Below are 25,416 nucleotides of genomic sequence, written 5' to 3'. Positions count from 1 at the left end.
TTGGAGTTCCCATTCAAAATGATTTATTATCCCTTGACATACAATATCACTGAATTAATTCATAGCATCCTTCTCCGTCTTTCTATTGACTCTGAGCTGTCGTAAAAATCTGCCCCCCCCCCAGTACCACAATCCCCCAAGATGACTCTGTGATCTTATGAAGGTCTCCCATGTCTATATGCTTTCTGGGTATGTGTGATACACTTTTTCCTTTAATCCACACACACATCACAATTCCCTAGACAAAACCGTCTCCGACTAACAAACAAGGAACAGATGTTCCTGTTCAAATCAGTCAATGAACGTCCAATAACACTGTACCTTTGATTCCCTTGCATTGATTCTTTAACTCCCTCACTCATTAAGCTTAGATTCCCTTGCATGCATTCTTTAACGCCCTCACTCATTAAGTTTAGATTCCCTTGCATGCATTCTTTAACACCCTCACTCATTAAGCTTAGATTCCCTTGCATGCATTCTTTAACACCCTCACTCATTAAGTTTAGATTCCCTTGCATGCATTCTTTAACACCCTCACTCATTAAGCTTAGATTCCCTTGCATGCATTCTTTAACACCCTCACTCATTAAGTTTAGATTCCCTTGCATGCATTCTTTAACACCCTCACTCATTAAGCTTAGATTCCCTTGCATGCATTCTTTAACACCCTCACTCATTAAGTTTAGATTCCCTTGCATGCATTCTTTAACACCCTCACTCATTAAGCTTAGATTCCCTTGCATGCATTCTTTAACACCCTCACTCATTAAGTTTAGATTCCCTTGCATGCATTCTTTAACACCCTCACTCATTAAGTTTAGATTCCCTTGCATGCATTCTTTAACGCCCTCACTCATTAAGCTTAGATTCCCTTGCATGCATTCTTTAACACCCTCACTCATTAAGCTTAGATTCCCTTGCATGCATTCTTTAACACCCTCGCCCATTAAACTTAGCAAAACAGATACCTTTTCAGAAAAGGAAGCTAATCGCAACAAATCAAATGATAGAAAAAACTTCTAAATGGATTTGAATCAAAAATGGATTGTTGCCGGGGTTTTTCCACCTGGTGCATTGTATTATGATTGAATCGATAGGTCAGTCAGGGGTTGCCTCTGCAGTCTCCATCCTGTATACTATCAACAAAAGCACTGTATTGCAACACAGGGAGTGTTTTGTCTGTGGCTAATGCAATTTGGTCTAATGTGGCTTAGTTAGTGGTGTTGAAATTCACTATCTAAAAAGCAAGTGAGCGTTTTTTTTAAATGGACTCTCTTAGTCTTTTCATCAGCCACACTGTGTCATTATTGAAATATTGATTAATATTTCTATGCGATTATTTGGCAAAGTTTGCTCTGTTAAAGGCAGTTAAAATGGCTCCAGATCCATGTTTTACAATCTTATACATCACATTACACCCGTACCACCTCAGTGCCATCGATAGGAGGAAAACATGACTTTATTCTATTTGCTGTCTATTGACATGCTAATTAGACACTCGACCATTCTGATGACATGGCTGTTTCTTTATTTAGTGGAACGCTTCATCCTTGAGAGTAATTTGCACCCTTACGATTCAAATCTAGAATCCATCCCTCCATTTTTTCCTTATTACTGTTGCTAACATTTTGATATACAGTACCAGTCAAAAGTTTGGACACACCTACTCATTCAAGGGGTTTTCTTTACTTTTACTGTTTTCTACATTGTAGAATAATAGTGAAGACATAAACTATGAAATAACACATATGGAATCATCTAGAAAGAAAAAAAGTATTAAACCAATCAAAATATATTTTACATTTGAGATTCTTCAAAGTAGCCACCCTTTGCCTTGTTGACAGCTCTGCACACTCTTGGCATTCTCTCAACCAGCTTCACCTGGAATGCTTTTCCAACAGTCTTAGAGGAGTTTTTTTGACCAAAAGTTTTGCAATGTTACGAAGATGGAAAAAATATGTCTTTGAAATGTTCTTAATATGTTAGTTGAAAGAGAGATCAGGGTCAGTATCTTCAAGATTAGTGAAGTACACTGTAAAATCAGAGTTGCCAGTTTAATACTGCAATTTTGCGTTACAGCAGAGATGCTGTAATATATTTTACAGTACTATTTTCCTTGCTGTAAAAACACATTACACATACCTGCTGTAAGTTTCCAGGGATGCTGTAATGTTTTACAGTGAGGAAAATAGTACTGTATATCATAGCATCTCTACTGTAAAGCAAATTACAGTATTAAGCTGGCAAAGCTGTACATTTATTGTGAAATTCTCCCTGAAATCTAACCATACATCTAACCATACATTTGTACATAAAATACATAAAAATTGGTAACAACATGAACATCATAATTGACAATAGAAGTAACAACAGTTAACACATGCAATCAAATAAGAGCATCATTACACCAATAATCTAAAAACTATTGTGGGCCTGTTTGTGTGGAGTGTGGGTGAGAGAGAAAAAGAGGGAGATGGAGTTAAAATTGGGATTGTGAACAATCCTAGATCTATAATCACGGGCAACTCTATTTGGGGTAAGGGGTGGTGAAACACAACAGGGCAGGAGAGCATCCAGGAAAAAGAAGTCAACGCAGCATCAGGTGTTCCTCAAGAGGCTTCGTAACAATCCTCAGTCCTCCTCAGTACCTACAGCATACAGCGCGTTGTAAAAGTATTCATCCCCCTTGTTTTTCCTATTTTGTTGCATTACAACATGTAATTTAAATATACTTTTATTTGGATTTCATGTAATGGACATACACAAAATAGTCCAAATTGGTGAAGTGAAATAAAAATAATAACGTGTTTTAAAAAAATTGACAAAATAAAAAATGGAAAAGTAGTACGTGCATATGTACTGTATGTACTGTATGTCCTTTGCTATGAATCCCCTAAATAAGATCTGGTGCAACCATTTACCTTTAGAAGTTATATAATTAGTTAAATAAAGTGCACTTGTTTGCAATCTAAGTGTCACATGATCTCACAATATATACACCTGTTTTGAAAGGCCCCAGAGTCTGCAACACCACTAAGCAAGGGCCACCAACAAAGAGACCAAAGATAACCCTGAAGGAGCTGCAAAGATCCACAGCGTAGATTGGAGTAATTGTCCATAGGACCACTTTAAGCCGCACACTCCACAGAGCCTTGTTTCACGGAAGAGTGGCCAGAATAAAGCCATTGCCAAAAGAAAAAAATAAGCAAACACATTTGGTGTTCGCCAAAAGGCATGTGGGAGACTCCCCAAACATTTGGAAAAAGGTACTCTGGTCAGATTCAGGTACTCTAACACCTCTCATCACCTCAAGAATACCATCCCATGTTTTTCATCTACAGGGACTGGGAAACTGGTCAGAATTGAAGGAATGATGGATGGTGCTAAATATAGGGAAATTCTTGAGGGTAATCTTTTTCAGTCTTCCTGAGATTTGAGACTGGGACGTAGGTTCACCTTCCAGCAGGACAATGACCCTAAGCATACTTCTAAAGCAACACTTGAGTGGTTTAACCTGTCTAGGACTGGGGTTCCGCTAGAGCCAGTGAAAGTGCAGGGCGCCAAATTCAAAACAAACAAAAATCTCATAATTAAAATTCATCAAGCATACAAGTATTTTACACCATTTTAAAGATAACATTCTCATTAATCCAGCCACATTGTCTGATTTCAAAAAGGATTTACAGCAAAAGCACCACAAACGATTGTTAGGTCACCACCAAGCCACAGAAAAACACAGCCATTTTTTCCAGCCAAAGAGAGGAATCACAAAAATCAGAAATAGAGATAAAATGAATCACTAACCTTTGATGATCTTCATCAGATGACACTCGTAGTACTTCATGTTACACAATTCATGTATGTTTTGTTTGATAAAGTTCATATTTATATAAAAAAATCAGAGTTTACATTGGCGCATTACGTTCAGTAGTTCTAAAACATGCGGTGATATTGCAGAGACCCACATAAATTTACAGAAATACTCATAATAAACATTGATAAAGATACGACTATTATACATGGAACTTTAGATAAACTTCTCCTTAATGCATCCGCTGTGTCAGATTTCAAAAAATCTTTACGGAGAAAGCAAACCATGCAATAATCTGAGTACAGCCTTTAGACAACAAAGCACCTAAAAAGATACCATTCAAACAGTTTTATAAACGTCAGAGTGTTTTCTATCCAATACTAACAATAATATGCATATATTAGCATCTGGGACATAGTAGGAGGCAGTTCACTCTGGGCACGCTATTCATCCAAAAGTGAAAAATGCTGCCCCCTATCCCAAAAAGGTTAAGGGGAAATATTTAAATGTATTGGAATGGCCTAGTCAAAGCCCAGATCTCAATCCAATAGAGAGTATGTGGTATAACTTAAAGATTGCTGTACAACAGCGGAACCCATCCAACTTGAAGGAGCTGGAGCAGTTTTGCCTTGAGGAATGGGCAAAAATCCCAGTGGTTAGATGTGCCAAGCATTCCCCAAGAGACTTGCAGCTGTAATTTCTGCAAAAGGTGGGTCTACAAAGTATTGACTTTGGGGGGGGTGAATAGTTATGCATGCTCAAGTTCTCTGTTTTTTTGTCTTATTTCTTGTTTGTTTCACAATAAAAAATATTTTGCATCTTCAAAGTGGTAGGCATGTTGTGTAAATCAAATGATACAACCCCCCCAAAAAATATATTTTAATTCCAGGTTGTAAGGCAACAAAATAGGAAAAATGCCAAGGGGGGTGAATTCTTTCGCAAGCCACTGTATATCCAATATAGTTAATATAATCAATTGAGTCATAATTGAGCAAATACAAATGCAACTGCCAGATACTTCATACTAGGGCTCGGCAATATATAGAATTCATTTGATGTTTTTGCTCTATATTCCAAATGCCTACATTACAGAATCCAAGTTTTTTTGTATCTTTCTTTTTATGAACATTGACGTTAGCTTGTTATCATGGTGTTTTTGATCTCGTCTCTTTCGCTCTTTCTATGCGGGGCTCCTTCCCAATTACACCCGAGATCTGTATATAATGAGGAGATGCTCATGTCTCCGCCCTAGCAATGAGAGTCATTGTTCCAAAATTGGGAAGGCTGGCGACAAGCTTAGGTTCAAAACAAACGCATAGAAACGCATTTGGTTTATTTTGGACAAATTTTGCAGAGAGGGAAACCTCTCGCATGGCCTCTTTCTCCCAAGCCCCTCCCCCTACCACTCACAACAACAAAGATGAGAGATCACTTCTTCCTCTCTGACAAACGGTTTCAAATCGCAGTTTGGTCTAACAGAATGGGTCAAATGGACACCGAAACACATGGAGACATTATTTTACTGTAATAGAGGAGAAGTTAACTTTTTGAACCATACCCTGTTTGTTTCAACTCCAGAGCAGAGCAGACACTACTAAAATGGATGTACCAATGAGCATTCATGCTGGAAAATGAATGCTCAGTTTGTCGCATGCGCATTATGGTACCACGTATCGCTAGCAGCATTTTAGTCAAATACAGATTTTTATACTAGCTGTTTGGATGATTGTGTTTTATAAAGTGCAATAAACATTAAACTGTTATATAAGGAGTTGGCAACTCATTGACATTCTGCGAAATAAGGTAGGTCACTTGATTTCAACATCTGAACAAAGTGGACAGGCTAGCATGCTGTTCAAACAGTTGGAGACGGACAGAAAGTTGTGTTCATAACAATTCAACTGTTCTGCCTTGTTAGCTGAATTCAGAGCTTGTGAAATTATACCTAGAAATGTTCCCTACGCACAAAAAGCTTCTTTCTCTTTATTTTTTTGCACAAATTTGTTTACATCCCTGTTAGTGCGCATTTCTCCTTTGCCAAGATAATCCATCCACCTGACAGGTGTGACATATTAGGAAGCTGATTAAACAGCATGATCATTACACAGGTGCATGTCGTTTTAGAGAGTTTGGCAGTACGTCCAACCGGACTCACAACTGCAGGCCAAGTGTAACCACGCCATCCCAGCACCTCCACATCCGGCTTCTTCACCTGCAGGATCGTCTGAGACGAGCCACCCGGATAGCTGATGAAACTGTGGGTTTGCACAACAAAAGATTTTCTGTACAAACTGTCAGAACCCGTCTCAGGCAAGCTCATCTCCGTGCTTGTCAACCTCACCCGGGCCTTGACCTGACTGCAGTTCGGCACCATAACCGACTTCAGTTGTCAAATGCTCACTTTCGATGGCCACTGGCACGCTTGAGAAGTGTGCTCTTCACGGATAAATCCCAGTTTCAACTGTAGCAGATGGCAGACAGCAGCATGTATGGCGTCGTGCGGGCGAGTGGTTTCCTGATGTCAACGTTGTGAACAGAGTGCCCCATGGTGGCGGTGGGGTTATGATATGGGCAGGCATAAGTTATGAACAATGAACACAATTTAATTTTGTCAATGGCAATTTGAAAGCACAGAAATACCGTGACGAGATCCTGAGGCCCATTGTTGTGCCATTCATCCGCCGCCATCACCTCCTGTTTCAGTTCTTCCGTGGCCTGCATACTCACTAGACATGTCACCCATTGAGAATGATTGGGAAGCTCTGGGTCGACTTTCACGCCAGCGTGTTCCCACCTGTATCCAGCAACTTCTCACAGCCATTGAAGAGAAGTGAGACAACATTCCACAGCCTAATCAACTCTGTGTGAAGGAGATGTGTTGTGCTGCTTGAGGCAAATAGTTGTCACACTAGATACTGACTGGATTTCTTATCCACGCCTCTACTTTTTTTTAAAGGAATCTGTGAACAACAGATTCATATCTGTATCCCCAGTAATGGAAATCCATAGATTAGGGCCAAATTAATGTAGTTCAATTGATTTCCTTATGTGAACTGTAACTTTTATTCCGTATATTTATTTCTTAACATTTTGTTGTATTTTTCTTTCTTTTCTTGTCATGTTACAGTCTATCTGGGACGGACACTGTAAATTAGGGACGGACACTGTAAATTAGGGACGGACACTGTAAATTAGGGACGGACACTGTAAATTAGCGCAAGCTAAAGTGTTCTGTTGCAATGCATCTTACTGTTGTAAATTGCAATGTCAATGTTATTGATTAACGGAGCAAAGTGCAGCGAGATCCTTGATGAAAACTTGCTCCAGAACGCTCAGGTTCACCTTCCAAGGTTCACCTTCCAACATGACAACGACGCTTAGCACACAGCCAAGACAACATCAGGAGTGACTTTGGGACAAGTCTCTGAATGTCCTTGAGTGGCCCAGCCAAAGCCCGAACTTGAACCCGATCAAACTTCTCTGGAAAGATCTGAAAACAGCTGTGCAGCGACGCTCCCCATCAAACCCGGCAGATCTTGAGAGAATCTGCAGAGAAGAATGGGAGAAACTCCCCAAATATAGGTGTGCCAGGCTTGTAGCATCATACCCAAGAAGACTAGGCTTTAATTGCTGCCAAAGGTGCCTTTAACAAAGTAGTGAGCAAAGGTTCTGCATATTTATGTAAATGTGATATTTCATTTTTTTTGCGCAAGCTAAGGTGTTCTGGTGCAATGCATCTTACTGTTGTAAATTGCAATGTCAATGTTACTGCATCTGTCCCTACTCAAATCAACTTTAATTATACACTGCTCAAAAATATAGGGAACACTAAAATAACACATCCTAGATCTGAATGAATGAAATATTTTTTCTTTACATAGTTGAATGTGCTGACAACAAAATCACACAAAAAGGATCAATGGAAATCAAATTTATCAACCCATGGAGGTCTGGATTTGGAGTCACACTCAAAATTAAAGTGGAAAACCACACTACAGGCTGATCCAGCTTTGATGTAATGTCCTTAAAACAAGTCAAAATGAGGCTCTGTAGTGTGTGTGGCCTCCACGTGCCTGTATGACCTCCCTACAATGCCTGGGCATGCTCCTGATGAGGTGGTGGATGGTCTCCTGAGGGATCTCCTCCCAGACTTGGACTAAAGCATCCGCCAACTCCTGGACAGTCTGTGGTGCAAGATGGAGCGAGACATGATGTCCCAGATGTGCTCAATTGGATTCAGGTCTGGGGAACGGGCGGGCCAGTCCATAGCATCAATGCCTTCCTCTTGCAGGAACTGCTGACACACTCCAGCCACATGAGGTCTAGCATTGTCTTGCATTAGGAGGAACCCAGGGCCAACCGCACCAGCATATGGTCTCACAAGGGGTCTGAGAATCTCATCTCGGTACCTAATGGCAGTCAGGCTACCTCTGGCGAGCACATGGAGGGCTGTGCGGCCCCCCAAAGAAATGCCACCCCATACCATGACTGACCCACCGCCAAACCGGTCATGCTGGAGGATGTTGCAGGCAGCAGAACGTTCTCCACGGCGTCTCCAGATTCTGTCATGTATGTCACAGTGTGAACAAAGTGAACCTGCTTTCATCTGTGAAGAGCACAGGGCGCCAGTGGCGAATTTGCCAATCTTGGTGTTCTCTGGCAAATGCCAAATGTCCTGCACGGTGTTGGGCTGTAAGCACAACCCCACCTGTGGACGCAGTGCCCTCATACCACCCTCATGGAGTGGTGGCCTGCTGGAGGTCATTTTGCAGGGCTCTGGCATTACTCCTCCTGCTCCTCCTTGCACAAAGGCGGAGGTAGCGGTCCTGCTGCTGGGTTGTTGCCCTCCTACGGCCTCCTCCACGTCTCCTGATGTGCTGGCCTGTCTCCTGGTAGCGCCTCCATGCTCTGGACACTACGCTGACAGACACAGCAAACCTTCTTGCCACAGCTCGCATTGATGTGCCATCCTGGATTAGTTGCACTACCTGAGCCACTTGTGTGGGTTGTAGACTCCGTCTCACGCTACCACTAGAGTGAAAGCACCGCCAGCATTCAAGTAACCAAAACATCAGCCAGGAAGCATAGGAACTGAGAAGTGGTCTGTGGTCACCACCTGCAGAACCACTCTTTTTTTGGGTTTGTCTTGCTAATTGCCTAAAATTTCCACCTGTTGTCTATTCCATTTGCACAACAGCATGAAACATGTATTGTCAATCAGTGTTGCTTCCTAAGTGGACAGTTTGATTTCACAGAAGTGTGATTGACTTGGAGTTACATTGTGTTGTTTAAGTGTTCCCTTTATTTTTTTGAGCAGTGTATATAAATACTCTTTGTATTCCAGTTATCATTGGCCATACCTATCATAGCCCTTTTCTATCATGGGCCATTGTTGATGTTCTCCACTACATTCATGAGAAATGAGGGCAGGCCTCATTAGGAGGCAGTAGCTGTGGACAAGTTGGTGGGATGCACAGCTTGGAATAATCATCGCTCCCAACACTGATCCCCCTTGCAGAGTCAAGGATGTTTAGCGTTCATCTAGGCTAATGAAATGCAGAATACTAAAGGACCTGCGAGCGGCTCCTGGTACATAGACTCTGCACCCAGAACAGAATCGGCAGCCGTTGCGCATGCAGGTCACATACTAACCTCGTACCCTCCATACTAAAATCCCCCTCTTTTTCTTGCAGTAAAAAAATGCATTGCATATTTTAGCGTATCATTTTCTTTTATGTAGACCCAACCAGAGCACCTTGCAGCTTTGTACATGAAAAAAAAAGAACACTTCTCCCACACTGCAATAAACAGATTTAGAAGCTGGTCTATAACCGGAGTTAAAGTCCCAGGGGAGAAACTGATTCGTACTCTATGTGGCTTCAGCTTGCCATGAGAGGTTTGAGCCAGGCCTTTTCCCTAGACACAGACAAATGCGGATGGACAGAGATGTACACACACAACCTCACAACCACCATACACACAGACCTCCCTGCCCACGCCGCTCCCTGAGGTGCATGGTGGCTTCTCGCTACCGCTGAGTGACACAGTCAAGGTGTGCTCAATCTGAAGAAGGTCGCCCAGCAGCAGCCTCATCTCTTAGTCCCCCCTCCCCAGTCCTCTCGCACCCCCCTGGGAGAGACAGCGTCAATGGAGAACGCTGTCAGTGGTGTAACAGGATCGCCTAGGCCCAGCCGGGCCTCCCTGGGATGGAGGGAGGGAAAGAACACAACAGGAAAGTGTAGCTGGGGATACTTTGAGTTCCGACTTTTCGGCTTGAGATCTGATCCCCCCCAGAGCTAATGCCTAGGCTTTAACTCGAAGGGCATCTAGTGTTGAGTCACACACACTTCATACCCGTTTGGTTATACCTACATAGGAATGCAATAGACACCTGCAGGGTACTTTAGTTTTTTTTTGCATGTTCATTCCCAAGTGTGTTTTCCTGTAAAGCCAGCCTGTTTTTGTTTATGGTAATAGTGTAGCTGATAAGGTCTTATTGCTATCTCAGATTTGCTATTAGTTTTTTTATGTGGGTGAACCGACAATCTGCTTGGTCTAATTCATTTAGAGGCTTTTCTGATTGGTTGCTTTCATGCCATTAACCCCTGATACCAGGGATGCACTTAATGTGTACCAAGACAGGTATGAAAGTATACCAATACTGGCAGAGCATGGAAAGAGCAAGAGTGTCTGGTTTTGAACCAACCTGAAACTTTAGATGTGAGAATTTGCATCAATAGATGGGCAAAATGAATTTATTCACCATTGTTTTCAGGAATCGATAAAAACCGAAGCCACACTTTTTTTGGCATAGAATTTGAAGAGGCATATGATCCTTGAATAATACCTGGATGAAGGCCCAAGGAGGATTAAGCACAAAGTGGTTAAGCGTGGAACGGTCATAGGAAAGGCTCGTCAAGGAGACAGTTGGTGTCAGCCATGGGATCTCAAGCGAGGGGGGTGGTGGTGGGGAAGGGTGGGTTGGTAAAGCTAGTGCCAATGTCCGCTATGGTAATGAGCAAGAGAACCCCTCTTGGCGGGCACATTCAAGGCCGACTGGCAGTCGCAATTAAATGCGACGAGGAGGTGTAGCCCCGCAATCAGCCACCTCGCCAGTCTCCGAATGTAAATAAAAATGGGCCCAGTCAAATTAGCCTTGCCAGCAGCTCGCCCGTTAAACCTGTCTCCGTAATGAGAGAACTGTGGCATTTCAGCACACCTCCAAACCCATCCTGGTCTCATTCAAAGAAGCAACAAGCGCTGGTGTGTGTCTTGTCAAGATATTATAAATAGCGCTGAGGACTTCAGCGGCTTTGCTCGCAGGACCAAGATGTGTGGCAGAGAGAGAGAGAAATAGAGGGAAAGATGGTTGCTGGGTCCTATCAGACATATTTTATTATCCTCTTTGTCTTGCTCAATATCCACTCTCCCATCATTTTATGTTTGTCTCTTGTTTTTCCCCACATTTTTGTCATATGCCTTCCTCATGCACTTTTTCATTCACCTTTGGCCACCTCCCTCCCCTTTCACCCTCTTCTCTCTCACCCTTCTCCCCTCTCTTCCCTTTACCCCTTGCACTTACCCCTCTCTAGCCCCTGTACCTCTCTTATCTCTTTCCCCTCTCTCTCTTCTCTCCCTCGTTCACCTGGTCACCCTCAGGGCCAGAGGATAAGAGAGAGAGCACGACTCCTGTTCTGTATTCTTGACGAGCCCACCTCCTAAAGAATACCCCTGAATGCTCATTGCTGGCCACACACAGACACACAAGAACAGCTGCTGTCAGATAAATTACTTGGTGAGTGAGAACCAAACCATGTAGAGGAACCACTGGAGCTGACACACCACTGCTCACAGTGTCCACTCCCCCCTTCTCTCTCGCTCTCAGATATAACTGTCTTGATGACAGCTACTTCCCCTAATATTTACATTCCATGGGATGGGGTACAAAAACATTACGGGTGCCCTGGACATATTGGTAACAGGGTAAGGTACAAGATATCCAATATAAGGATGTGTGTGGATGGAATGGTGATGGAAGGCACTATACATTCATTCATAATGCATTAGACACAGCAGTCTATAGTGTTTATCTGAAATTCTCAACTATGTGTTTCTTTTCTTACAGCTATCTGCCTTGGTTTGAGGTGTTCTACAAGTTTCTCAATATCCTGGCTGACTACACAATCAAAGGCCAGGTCAGTGTGGACAAGATGCCGCCAACATACATGGTTGCCCAGTTCCCAGTTTGCAGTATTTTTTTTATTTCTTACATTATTTGCTCAGAATGTTTTTTGCATCATTACCTACAGCTGCAAATAACTGTGGGATATTAGATCGGCGGTCACTAACCAGCATTTCGACCAGAAATTAAACTTTTCTGAATTGGATCCTTTGTCCGTACCCACAGAGGAATTTCCACTCATCCCAGTGGCTACTCCTAGATGCCGCCGATGGAGAAGAGGAATACGGAGTGGGCCTTTAGTCCGACTCAGGAGGCATGCATGCCACCCACCGCTTATGAGTATATTACTCGTTAATGTTCAGTCCCTGGACATACTCTGATTCAGGGAATCATGGTTCTCTCCAGATGTATTGTCCCTGTCCATACAGCCAATGGTATTCTCCGTACATCGCACGGACAGGGAGAAAGTACTCTCCAGGAAAAAGAAAGGTGGAGGTGGATGTTGTATGATTAACCATTCATGGTGTAATTGTGGTAATGTATAGGAACTCAAATCCTTTTGTTCTCCGACTCTGGAATACCTCACTATGAAATACCTCTCGCATTGCTTCCCGACATAATTATCTTTGGTCATCGTCACGGATGTGTATATTCCCCCTCAAGCAGACACTGATGGCTCTCAAGGAACTACACTGGACACTGGAAACCGCTTATCCTGAGGCGGCATTTATTGTAGCTGGGAACTTTAATAAAGCAAATCTGAGGAAAACATTACCAAAGTTTTGTCAACACTTCACCTGCGCTAGTTGCTTATCAAGAATGTGGACCATTGCTACTCCCCCTTCCGCTACAAGGCCTTCCCCTTCCCTCCCTTCGGCAAATCAGTATCACACCTCCATTCTGCTGCTTCTTTCCTATAGGTAGAAACTTAAACAGGAAGTACCCGCGATGAGGACTGTTCAACATTGGTCTGACCAATCAGAATCTATGCTTCAAGATTATTTTGATCACGCGGACTGGGGTATATTCCAATTTTCCTCTTTAATAATGTTTCCATACTGTTTTACCCACTTCATATTTATATACTGTATTCTAGTCAAGGCTCAGCTTACAGTGTATTTGGAAAGTATCCAGACCCCTTGATGTTTTCCACATTTTGATACGTTACAGCATTATTTTAAAATGTATGAAATGTTATTTTTTTCCTCAGCAATCTACACACAACACCCATAATGGCAAAGAGAAAGCAGATATATATATTTTTTAATTCAAATGTATTAAAAATAAGAAACGAACACCTTATTTACGTATGTATTCAGACCCTTTGCTATGAGACTCGAAATTGAGCTGGTTTCTGCAGCATTGAAGGTCCCCACGAACACAGTGGCCTCCATCATTCTTAAATGGAAGAACTTTGGAACCATCAAGAATCTTCCTAGAGCTGGCTGCCCGGCCAAGCTGAGGAATTTGGGAGAAGGGCTTTGGTCAGGGAGGTGACTAAGAACTCGATGGAGTTCCTCTGTTGAGATGGGATAACTTTTCAGGACAACCATCTCACGCCCAATTTTTCAGTTTTTGATTTGTTAAAAAAGTTTGAAATATCCAATAAATGTCGTTCCACTTCATGATTGTGTCCCACTTGTTGTTGATTCTTCACAAAAAAATACAGTTTTATATCTTTATATTTGAAGCCTGAAATGTGGCAAAAGGTCGCAAAGTTCAAGGGGGCCGAATACTTTCGCAAGGCACTGTATACTGTCCATAATGTCTATACACGTCATCATATACATATATATTTATTTTCCGGGCTCTGACATTGCTTGTTCTAATGTTTCTTAATTTCTTAATTCCTTTATTTATATTTTTTTGCATTTGCGTGTATTGTTTTGTATTCCTAGTTATTCCTGCACTGTTGGAGCTAGGAACATAAGCATTTTCCTACACCTGCGATAACATCTGCAAAATATGTGTGCACGACCAATATAAATGTATTTGATTTGTTTTCAATTATAGTGATAATTGTGGCTCGGGTGAACCCGTTGATGGTAATCGATCACAACTGTTGATGTAAAAGGGGCTTTATAAAATATATTTGATTGAGTTAGGTAGAGAGGAGATTCAGCCTCAAAATGGATTAAATATTTTAAAAAACCCATTTACACACAATACCCCATAATGACAAAGTGGAAATATTTTTTGAAATCTTTGCAAATTTATTGAGAATAAAATATTGAAATATCTCATTTACACAAGTATTCACACCCCTGATTCAATACTTTATAGAAGCGCCTTTGGCAGTGATTACAGCTGTGAGTCTTTCTGGGTAAGTCTCTAAGAGCGATTACAGCTGTGTGTCTTTCTGGGTAAGTCTCTAAGAGCTTTCCACACCTGGATTGTGCAACATTTGCCCATTATTGTTTTCAAAATTCTTTATGTTCTGTCAAATCGGTTGTTGGTCATTGCTAGGCAACCATTTTCAGGTGTTGCCATAGCTTTTCAAGAAGATTAAAGTCAAAACTGTACTCGAACATTCACTGTCTTCTTGGTAAGGAACTTCATTGTAAATTTGGCCTTGTGTTTTAGGTTATTATCCTGATGAAAGGTGAATTAATCTCCCAGTGTCTGGTGTAAAACACTGAACCAGGTTTTCCTCTAGGATTTTGCCTGTGCTAAGCACCATTCCATACATTCTTTGGTTCTGAAACACTCCTCAGTCCTTAACGATTACAAGCATACCCAAACATGATGCAGCCCACCACTATGATTGAAAATATGGAGAGTGGTACTCTGTAATGTGTTCTATTGGATTTGCCCGAAACGCATTACTTTGTATTCAGGACAAAAATGTAATTGCTTTGCCACATTTCTTGCATTATTACTTTAGTGTCTTGTTGCAAATATATTTGTATTCCGTACAGGCTTCCTTCTTTCTTTCCCTCTGTCAATTAGGTTAGTATTTTGGAGTAAATACAATGTTGTTGATCAATCCTCAGTTTTCTTCTATCACTCTGTAACTGTTTTAAAGTCACCATTGACCTCACGGTGAAATCCCTGAGCAGTTTCCTTGCTCTCCAGCAACGGAGTTAGGAAGGACAACTGTAACTTTTGTTATATCTGCTGTTTTATTTTTACCAATCTACCGTTAGGTACCCTTCTTTGGAAAACCTCCCTGGTCCATGTTGTTCAATCTGTTTGAAATTTACGGCTTGACCTTACAGATAATTGTATGTGTGGGGTACAGATATTCAAAAATCATGTTAAACACTATTGCACACAGAGTCCATGCAACTTATTACGTGACTTGTTAAGCAAATGTTTACTCCTGAACTTTTGGGGACCCCCGAGTGGCACAGCGTTCTAAGGCGGTGCTAGAGTCGTCACTACAGACCCTGGTTTGATTCCAGGCTGTATCACAACCAACCGTGATTGGGAGTCCCATAGGGCAGCGCACAATTGGCCTGGGTTAGGGTTAGGCCGTGGTAAGCCGTCATTGTAAATAAGAATTTGTTCTTAATTGGCTTGCCTAGTTAAATAAAGTTTAAATAAAATAAATTTAAAAAGTGTTTAGGCTTGCCATAACAAAGGGTTTTAATACTTATTGACTAAAGACATTTCAACTTAAAATGTTTAATGAATATCTAAACATAAAAAAAAAAAAATGTAATTCCACTTTGACATTATGGGGTATTGTGTGAAGGTCATTTTGATTTCAGACTGTAACAACAAAATGTGGAAAAAGTCAAGGGGTATGAATACTTTTTGAAGGTAGGTAGATGCAGACAGAGATTTTCACTGCAGGAGACTGTCACCTTTCTTTGTCTTTGCCTGTGTTTTTGGTGGCAGCCAATCCCATCTAATATTAAGGGGGTGTCCCCTCTGTCAGAGCTGCCACCCTACTGACAAAAATCTCTCACCCACTCTATTCTGGCAACAGCTTTGTTCCTAATCTTTTCCTAATCTTTTCTTTCCTCTTTTGAAAATTGACATTTAACTCTCATTTCCCCTGCAACTCTGTTTACTGTAAAACTATAATAATAATAAAATATTATTATTACTACTCAACATATTAACAAACATATTACTCTCTGCACACTCTCTGCACACGTAGTGATACTGATGGGAAAAGTGTATTGTCCAAAAAAAGACATGAATAAGACATGTAATTCAGGTTTACAATCAAGTGGAGCTTAATGGTAGGAACTCCGGTATTTTTAGTAATGCATTCAGAGAACTTTGGCGAACAGCTGTTCAGTCCTCAGCCTTGCAGTATTGTTGTTTATGTTTCTAATTCGCTGTGCTCTCAGCACCCAGACAAAGCCCTATACCTGGGAGATAGTGAACAGAGAGTATACTGTGGGATAATAATTATTCCAGACATCACACATTTGTCTAAGTGATCCATATCAAAAAAGTATTTGGTTTTTGTTTAGCCATTAACAGGATAAAGAGACATTTTGTTGTAAACTGGGAGTATGTTGTAAAATTGGATACCATAGGCCACAATTAGCCATGTCAGCTAAAAAAAAAATTGATCGACAAGTTAGTCTAGCCAGCTGTAGTAATCATTGTCAAATTACCAACTGGGGTAATCATGCCAAATAATGTCCCCCAGCCAGAAAGTGTCCCCCTCTGCATCACAATGGGATTCGATACAATATTAGCGTCCGTCGCTCTATCAACGGTATGATGACCTAATGTGTTGAATTTTGGTGATCATTACAGCCTTAATGACTTTCTTTTCATCTCCGCTATGTTAAACAAAGCAGATTTCCGCGATAATAAGAATAAACATTACTTCAAACCACTTTTGGGTTCCTTGTTAACATTTCAACAACATGAAATCAATATCTTAAACGTTGCTATGTTTCGGAAATAGCAAAGAAAACGTGTCTGACACATTAAAGTTTCTTACCTTACAGATCACAAAGTCAGCTAATTTCCACTCCATTCATATGCAAATCCGTTTGAGTCATACACTGGCTTGTCTTGCTGTCATGTTTATATTTTAACCTGCACTTTCCTTGTTGTTTTTAAAGTATTATTTCAATAGTCCTCTATTATGATTCATTTTGTTCTATCTCACATAGCTCATTAGTACACCCCTGTGGTTGAATATATATATGATTCATTTTGTTCTATCTCACATAGCTCATTAGTACACCCCTGTGGTTGAATATATATTTGATTCATTTTGTTCTATCTCACATAGCTCATTAGTACTGTGGTTGAATATATATTTGATTAATTTTGTTCTATCTCACATAGCTCATTAGTACTGTGGTTGAATATATATTTGATTCATTTTGTTCTATCTCACATAGCTCATTAGTACTGTGGTTGAATATATATGTACATATAGGTCCAAGGATACAACTATGAATCATGTTACATTAACAAATAGCATTTACTTTCACATATTTTTGTTGTACACTAACATGGCAATCAGTCTGCAATACTTAATTATAGTGTGTGTAATAGAAAGGTGTTTGCAGTGCTAGTGTTTTTAGTTCATCTGTGTAGCTCACATTATGTGCCCAGTATGATATGGCTAGCAAACTTTATTAGCAGATAATGACAACATTACAACGTTACAATAACAGTGGCTTTAGATGATGTAATGAGATGGAGGAGGGGATGGGATGAGTGGGCAGATTGTTGGGCAATCAGATGTGACTAGATGCAGAATTTTGTCTGGAGAGAAAGAGTTAAAGGATAAGGAGAGAGGGGAGAGGCAGAATCCAGAGATGGGTGTGGCTAGTTCTTCCTGTCACTTGTCCTTGACAGGCAGCCAGTCTTAGTCAGGGGTGGTCAGGGGTTAGTTGGAAGCCTTCTCACCACGTAAAGGTACAGGCCGATATATATACACATCATTTTTTTTGTTACATTGTTTTTTTTTTACCCAGTTTAATAAAGGCCTTTAACTTCTTATGGGCAGGTGGGGCTGTAGCGTCCCACCTGGCCAACATCCGGTGAAATTGCAGAGCGCCAAATTTAAACTACAGTATGATAAATACTTAACTTTCATAAAATCACAAGTCAGAAGTTTGCATACACTAAGTTGACTGTGCCTTTAAACAGCTTGGAAAATGTTAGAAAATTATGTCATGGCTTTAGAAGCTTCGGATAGGCTAATTGACATAATTTGAGTCAATTGGAGGTGTATCTGTGGATGTATTTCAAGGCCTACCTTCAAACTCAGTGCCTCTTTGCTTGACAACATGGGAAAATCAAAAGAAATCAACCAAGACCTCAGAAAAAATTGTAGACCTCCACAAGTCTGGTTCATCCATGGGAGCAATTTCCAAATGCCTGAAGGTACCACATTCATCTGTACAAACAATAGTACGTAGTAAGTATAAACACCATGGGACCACGCAGCCGTCATACCGCTCAGGAAGGAGACGTGTTCTGTCTCCTAGAGATGAACGTACTTTGGTGCGAAAAGTGCAAATCAATCCCAGAACAACAGCAAAGGACCTTGTAAAGATGCTGGAGGAAACGGGTACAAAATTATCTATATCCACAATAAAACAAGTCTTATATCTACATAACCTGAAAGGCCGCTCAGCAAAGAAGAAGCCACTGCTCCAAAACCGCCATTAAAAAGCCAGACTACAGTTTGCAACTGCACATGGGGACAAAGATCATACTTTTTGGAGAAATGTCCTCTGGTCTGACGAAAGAAAATGTGTGGGCAGTGCTGAAAAAGCGTGTGCGAGCAAGGAAGCCTACAAACCTGACTTAGTTACACTGGCTCTGTCAGGAGGAATGGGCCAAAATGATTGTGGTGCATTGTGTGAGATTGTACGTGTCTGTTTTTGTGTGTGTTTCAGGAGAGTCAGTGGCGAGAGCTCCTGAAGTCACTTTACACACTCCCCATCCCTGATCCTGGAGTGCCTGTCCAACTTAGCGTGGTAAGTCTTTGACCATGTCACTGTAGACCTCATGGCCATCTATCTAATCATGGTCAACTTACCAACTGGGGGGCCCCCATTAATTGTCTTAGCCACTCTCACTCAGATATCATATTCAAAACTGCAAACATTTCTCTCTACCCTATGGCAATGACATTTGCTGTGAAACTGCACTTCATCAGAGAAGCAACCAGGGGATGGAACTGAAATGATTTTCCAATCTCTCAGAACCATTATTTTTTTCTCCATAGCTCAAATCAAATCAAATTTTATTGGTGACATTCACATGGTTAGCAGATGTTATTGTGAGTGTAGGGAAATTATTGTGCTCATAGTTCCAACAGTGCAGCAAAATCTAACAGGTAATATCTAACAATTCCACAACAAAAACCTAATACACCCACATTTAAATAAAGGAATGGAATGAGAATGTATAAATATATGGATGAGCAATGTCAGAGTGGCACAGGCTAAGATGGATAGTATAGAATACAGTATATACATATGAGATGAGTCATGTCAGAGTGGCATAGGCTAAGATGGATAGTATAGAATACAGTATATACATATGAGATGAGTAATGTCAGAGTGGCACAGGCTAAGATGGATACTATAGAATACAGTATATACATATGAGATGAGTAATGTCAGAGTGGCATAGGCTAAGATGGATAGTATAGAATACAGTATATACATATGAGATGAGTAATGTCAGAGTGGCATAGGCTAAGATGGATAGTATAGAATACAGTATATACATATGAGATGAGTAATGTCAGAGTGGCATAGGCTAAGATGGATAGTATATAATACAGTATATACATATGAGATGAGTAATGTCAGAGTGGCATAGGCTAAGATGGATAGTATATAATACAGTATATACATATGAGATGAGTAATGTCAGAGTGGCATAGGCTAAGATGGATAGTATAGAATACAGTATATACATATGAGATGAGTAATGTCAGAGTGGCATAGGCTAAGATGGATAGTATAGAATACAGTATATACATATGAGATGAGTAATGTCAGAGTGGCATAGGCTAAGATGGATAGTATAGAATACATTATATACATATGAGATGAGTAATGTCAGAGTGGCATAGGCTAAGATGGATAGTATATAATACAGTATATACATATGAGATGAGTAATGTCAGAGTGGCATAGGCTAAGATGGATAGTATATAATACAGTATATACATATGAGATGAGTAATGTCAGAGTGGCATAGGCTAAGATGGATAGTATATAATACAGTATATACATATGAGATGAGTAATGTCAGAGTGGCATAGGCTAAGATGGATAGTATAGAATACAGTATATACATATGAGATGAGTAATGTCAGAGTGGCATAGGCTAAGATGGATAGTATATAATGCAGTATATACATATGAGATGAGTAATGTCAGAGTGGCATAGGCTAAGATGGATAGTATATAATACAGTAGATACATATGAGATGAGTAATGTCAGAGTGGCATAGGCTAAGATGGATAGTATAGAATACAGTATATACATATGAGATGAGTAATGTCAGAGTGGCATAGGCTAAGATGGATAGTATAGAATACAGTATATACATATGAGATGAGTAATGTCAGAGTGGCATAGGCTAAGATGGATACTATAGAATACAGTATATACATATGAGATGAGTAATGTCAGAGTGGCATAGGCTAAGATGGATAGTATATAATACAGTATATACATATGAGATGAGTAATGTCAGAGTGGCACAGGCTAAGATGGATAGTATATAATACAGTATATACATATGAGATGAGTAATGTCAGAGTGGCACAGGCTAAGATGGATACTATAGAATACAGTATATACATATGAGATGAGTAATGTCAGAGTGGCATAGGCTAAGATGGATACTATAGAATACAGTATATACATATGAGATGAGTAATGTCAGAGTGGCACAGGCTAAGATGGATAGTATAGAATACAGTATATACATATGAGATGAGTAATGTCAGAGTGGCATAGGCTAAGATGGATACTATAGAATACAGTATATACATATGAGATGAGTAATGTCAGAGTGGCACAGGCTAAGATGGATACTATAGAATACAGTATATACATATGAGATGAGTAATATCAGAGTGGCATAGGCTAAGATGGATACTATAGAATACAGTATATACATATGAGATGAGTAATGTCAGAGTGGCATAGGCTAAGATGGATAGTATATAATACAGTATATACATATGAGATGAGTAATGTCAGAGTGGCATAGGCTAAGATGGATAGTATAGAATACAGTATATACATATGAGATGAGTAATGTCAGAGTGGCATAGGCTAAGATGGATAGTATAGAATACAGTATATACATATGAGATGAGTAATGTCAGAGTGGCACAGGCTAAGATGGATAGTATATAATACAGTATATACATATGAGATGAGTAATGTCAGAGTGGCACAGGCTAAGATGGATACTATAGAATACAGTATATACATATGAGATGAGTAATGTCAGAGTGGCATAAGCTAAGATGGATAGTATAGAATACAGTATATACATATGAGATGAGTAATGTCAGAGTGGCACAGGCTAAGATGGATAGTATATAATACAGTATATACATATGAGATGAGTAATGTCAGAGTGGCATAGGCTAAGATGGATACTATAGAATACAGTATATACATATGAGATGAGTAATGTCAGAGTGGCACAGGCTAAGATGGATACTATATAATACAGTATATACATATGAGATGAGTAATGTCAGAGTGGCATAGGCTAAGATGGATAGTATATAATACAGTATATACATATAAGATGAGTAATGTCAGAGTGGCATAGGCTAAGATGGATAGTATATAATACAGTATATACATATGAGATGAGTAATGTCAGAGTGGCACAGGCTAAGATGGATAGTATATAATACAGTATATACATATGAGATGAGTAATGTCAGAGTGGCATAGGCTAAGATGGATACTATAGAATACAGTATATACATATGAGATGAGTAATGTCAGAGTGGCACAGGCTAAGATGGATAGTATATAATACAGTATATACATATGAGATGAGTAATGTCAGAGTGGCACAGGCTAAGATGGATAGTATAGAATACAGTATATACATATGAGATGAGTAATGCAACAAATGTAAACATTATTCAAGTGACTAGTGTTCCATTTATTAAAGTGGCCAGTTATTTCAAGTCTGTATATAAGCAGCAGCCTCTAGTGCTAGTGATGGCTTTTTAACAGTCTGATGGCCTTGAGATAGAAACTTTTTTTCAGTCTCTCGGCCCCAACTTTGATGTGCCTGTTCTGGATTATAGCAGCGTGAACAGGCAGTGGCTTGTGTGGTTGTTGTCTTTGATTATCTTTTTGGCCTTCCTGTGACATCGGGTGCTGTAGGTGTTCTGGAGGCCAGGTAGTTTACCCCCAATAATGCGTTGTGCAGACCGCACCGCCCTCTGGAGAGCCTTACGGTTGAGGGCGATGCAGTTGCCGTACCAAGCGGTGGTACAGCCCGACAGGATGCTCTCAGTTGTGCATCTGTAAAAGTTTGAGGGTTTTAGTTGAAAAGCCAAATTCCCTCAGCCTCCTGAGGTTGAAGAGGCGGTGTTGCGTGGACCATTTCAGTTTGTTCGTGATATATATGCAGAGGAACTTCAAACTTTCACCTTCTCCACTGCTGTCCCATTGATGTGGATAGGGTGGTGCTCCCTCTGCTGTTTCCTGAAGTCCACGATCATCTCCTTTGTTTTGTTGACGTTGAGGGAGAGGTTATTTTCCTGACACCACACTCCAAGAACCCTCACCTCCTCCCTGTAGGCTGTCTCGTCGTTGTTGGTAATAAAGCACACTACTGTTGTGTCGTCTGCAAACTTGATAATTGAGTTGGAGGCGTGCATGGCCACGCAGTCATTGGTGTACAGGGCGGGGTTGAGACCCAGGGCTTCAAGCTTAATGATGAGCTTGGAGGGTACTATGATGTTGAATGCTGAGCTATAGTCAATGAACAGCATTCTAACAATTCCTCTTGTCTGGATGGGATAGGGCAGTGTGCAGTGTGATGGCAATTGCATTGTCTGTGGACCTATTGGGGCGTTAAACAAATTGAAATGGGCCTAGGGTGGCAGGTAAGGTGGAGGTGATATGATCCTTGACTAGTCTCTCAAACACTTCATGAAGTGAGTGCAACGGGGCAATAGCCAGTCATTTAGTCCAGTTATCTTTGCATTCTTGCATACAGGAACAATAGTGGCCATCTTGAAACATGTGGGGACAGCCGACTGGGATAGGGAGAGATTGAATATGTATTTTAACACACCGGCCAGCTGGTCTTTGCATGCTCTGAGGGCGCGGCTAGGGATGCTGACTGGGCCAGCAGCTTTGCGAGGGTAACACGTTTAAATGTCTTACTCACATTGGCGACGGAGAAGGAGAGCCCTCTGTCCTTGGTAGCGAGCCGCGTCGGTGGCACTGTGTTATCCTCAAAGCGGGCAAAGAACATGTTTAGCTTGTCTGTTAGCAAGATGTCTGTGTCTGCGACGTGGCTGGTTTTCCTTTTGTAGTCGTGATTGTTTGTAAACCCTGCCACATGTGTCGTGTCTGAGTCGTTGAATTGCGGCTCCACTTTGTCTTGATATTGACGTTTTGCCTGTTTGATTGCCTTGTGTGTTTGATGGTTCGTTGGAAGGCGTTGCTCTACTCGTTTCTTGCTTTCAGTTCTGCTGTATCCACGCTGATTGGTGAAGTAATTTACTGTCGAGCTAATGAAAAAATAAGTTGATTTTAGAGGTTTAAACCTATTATGACCTGGAAAATAATGTTCAGAACCAGTTTATAACATTCTATTTTCATTAGCTCAACATTAAATTACTTCACAAATCAGTGTGGATAGAGTAGCTTGCCATGGAACTGGCAAGCTATAGTTGTTTTAGCCTATGCAGCCGGTAGTGCATGGATGCTATAGGCTGCCTAGGCTATAGTTCTTTACATGTGTGATGGACAGACAAGTGTAGGGTGCGAGATGCGACTGAAATTTTGCGGGTGGGGAGAGAGTGCAAGAGGGTGGAGAAGAAGGCTTGGTTTGACGTGCTGGTCCTTGTTATGAATTATACCTATGGAGGAGTGGCTTCTATGGAGTAACTTTGATTTGTCTTTGAACTTCCTGAGAGTTGGCTTAAGGTTGGACCAGAGCTAGCTAGCTAACAAGCTTGTTTGTGCAGAGCAGCTCCAGAATTAAAAACACTTCTTACCTTTTTGTAGTTAATAAATTCCATGTGAAACGTTGGATTACAACACAGAATGTCGCTGGAGGGAATAGCGGACAGTTTACAGACCAATTGTGCTATTTTGTTTATTTTTGTTCCCTGCTGATCTTAAATTGTTGTACATAATGTTTCACTTATTGTTTCCTATCAGAACAGCTATCACTAACCTCAATTTGGAGGAGGACTTCTACTTCAATGAGTCAGAGGCGAAAGACATCCTGATTATCCCAGACAATGCCCAAATCCCGACACTCGAAGAAGGAGTCGCCGCCGGTATAGTGGCAAGCGTGTGGGATACCTGACGAGACTACATCGGAGAGTGGATAAATCGCCTCTACCCTGTCATATTGGTGAACGTGCAGTCACTGGAGAATAAACTACTATTTACCAATATTATTTGTATTATCTATATTTTTCGTAGCTGTCTATTTACCACCACAAACCAATGCTGGCACGAAGACCACACTCAATGTATAGGGTCATAAGCAAACAAGAAAATGTTAATCTAGAGGCGGTGCTCCTGGTTGCAGGTGAAAATGTAAATCCAGTTTTACCTCATTTCTACCAGCAAACAACTCCAGTTCACCTTTACTCAACACACAGAGACACATACAAGTTCGCCCACAATTTGGAAAATCTGCCCATAACTCTATCCTTCTGATTCCTGCTTATAAGCAAAAACTAAAACAGGAAGTACAAGTGATGCGCTCAATACACAAGTGGTCCGATGAAGCGGATGCTAAGCTACAGTTCTGTTTTTCTAGCACAGACTGGAATATGTTCCGTGATTCATCCAATGGCATTCAGTTGTTTACCACATCAGTCACTGGCTTCATTAATAAGGGCATCGACGACGCCGTCCCAACAGTGACTGTATGTACATATCCCAAACAGAAGCCATGGATTACAGGCAACATCCACACTGAGCTAAATGCTAGAGCTGCCATGTTCAAGTAGCGGGACACTAATCCGGAGCCTTATAAGAAATCCCGCAACGCCTTCCAACGAACCATCAAACACGCAAAACGTAAACACAGGACCAAGATTGAATCCTACTACACCCGCTCTGAAGCTCGTTGGATGTGTCAGGGCTTGCAAACTAGTATGGATTACAAAAGGAAATCCAGACGGGAGCTGTCCAGTGACCCGAGCTTACCTGACAAGCTAAATACTGTTGATGCTTGCTTCGAGGCTAGCAATACTGAACCATGCGTGAGAGCACCAGCTGTTCGGAA

At 40.9% G+C, this 25,416-nt stretch overlaps 1 protein-coding gene across 1 annotated transcript in view; it reads left to right on the top strand.

Annotated features, from left to right (window-relative positions):
* LOC110509531 (DENN domain-containing protein 1A-like) overlaps positions 1-25,416 on the top strand; it is a 221,814-nt gene that overhangs the window by 133,517 nt on the left and 62,881 nt on the right. The window contains 2 exon segments of the mRNA XM_036967220.1: positions 11,937-12,006; positions 18,827-18,907. Coding sequence (XP_036823115.1) covers positions 11,937-12,006; positions 18,827-18,907 — 151 coding nt within the window.

This window comes from Oncorhynchus mykiss, chromosome Y, assembly GCF_013265735.2.
Source record: "Oncorhynchus mykiss isolate Arlee chromosome Y, USDA_OmykA_1.1, whole genome shotgun sequence".
Lineage (NCBI taxonomy): Eukaryota > Metazoa > Chordata > Actinopteri > Salmoniformes > Salmonidae > Oncorhynchus > Oncorhynchus mykiss.
Note: the sequence above shows the minus strand (reverse complement) of the source record. Positions and strands in the feature narration are given on the sequence as shown.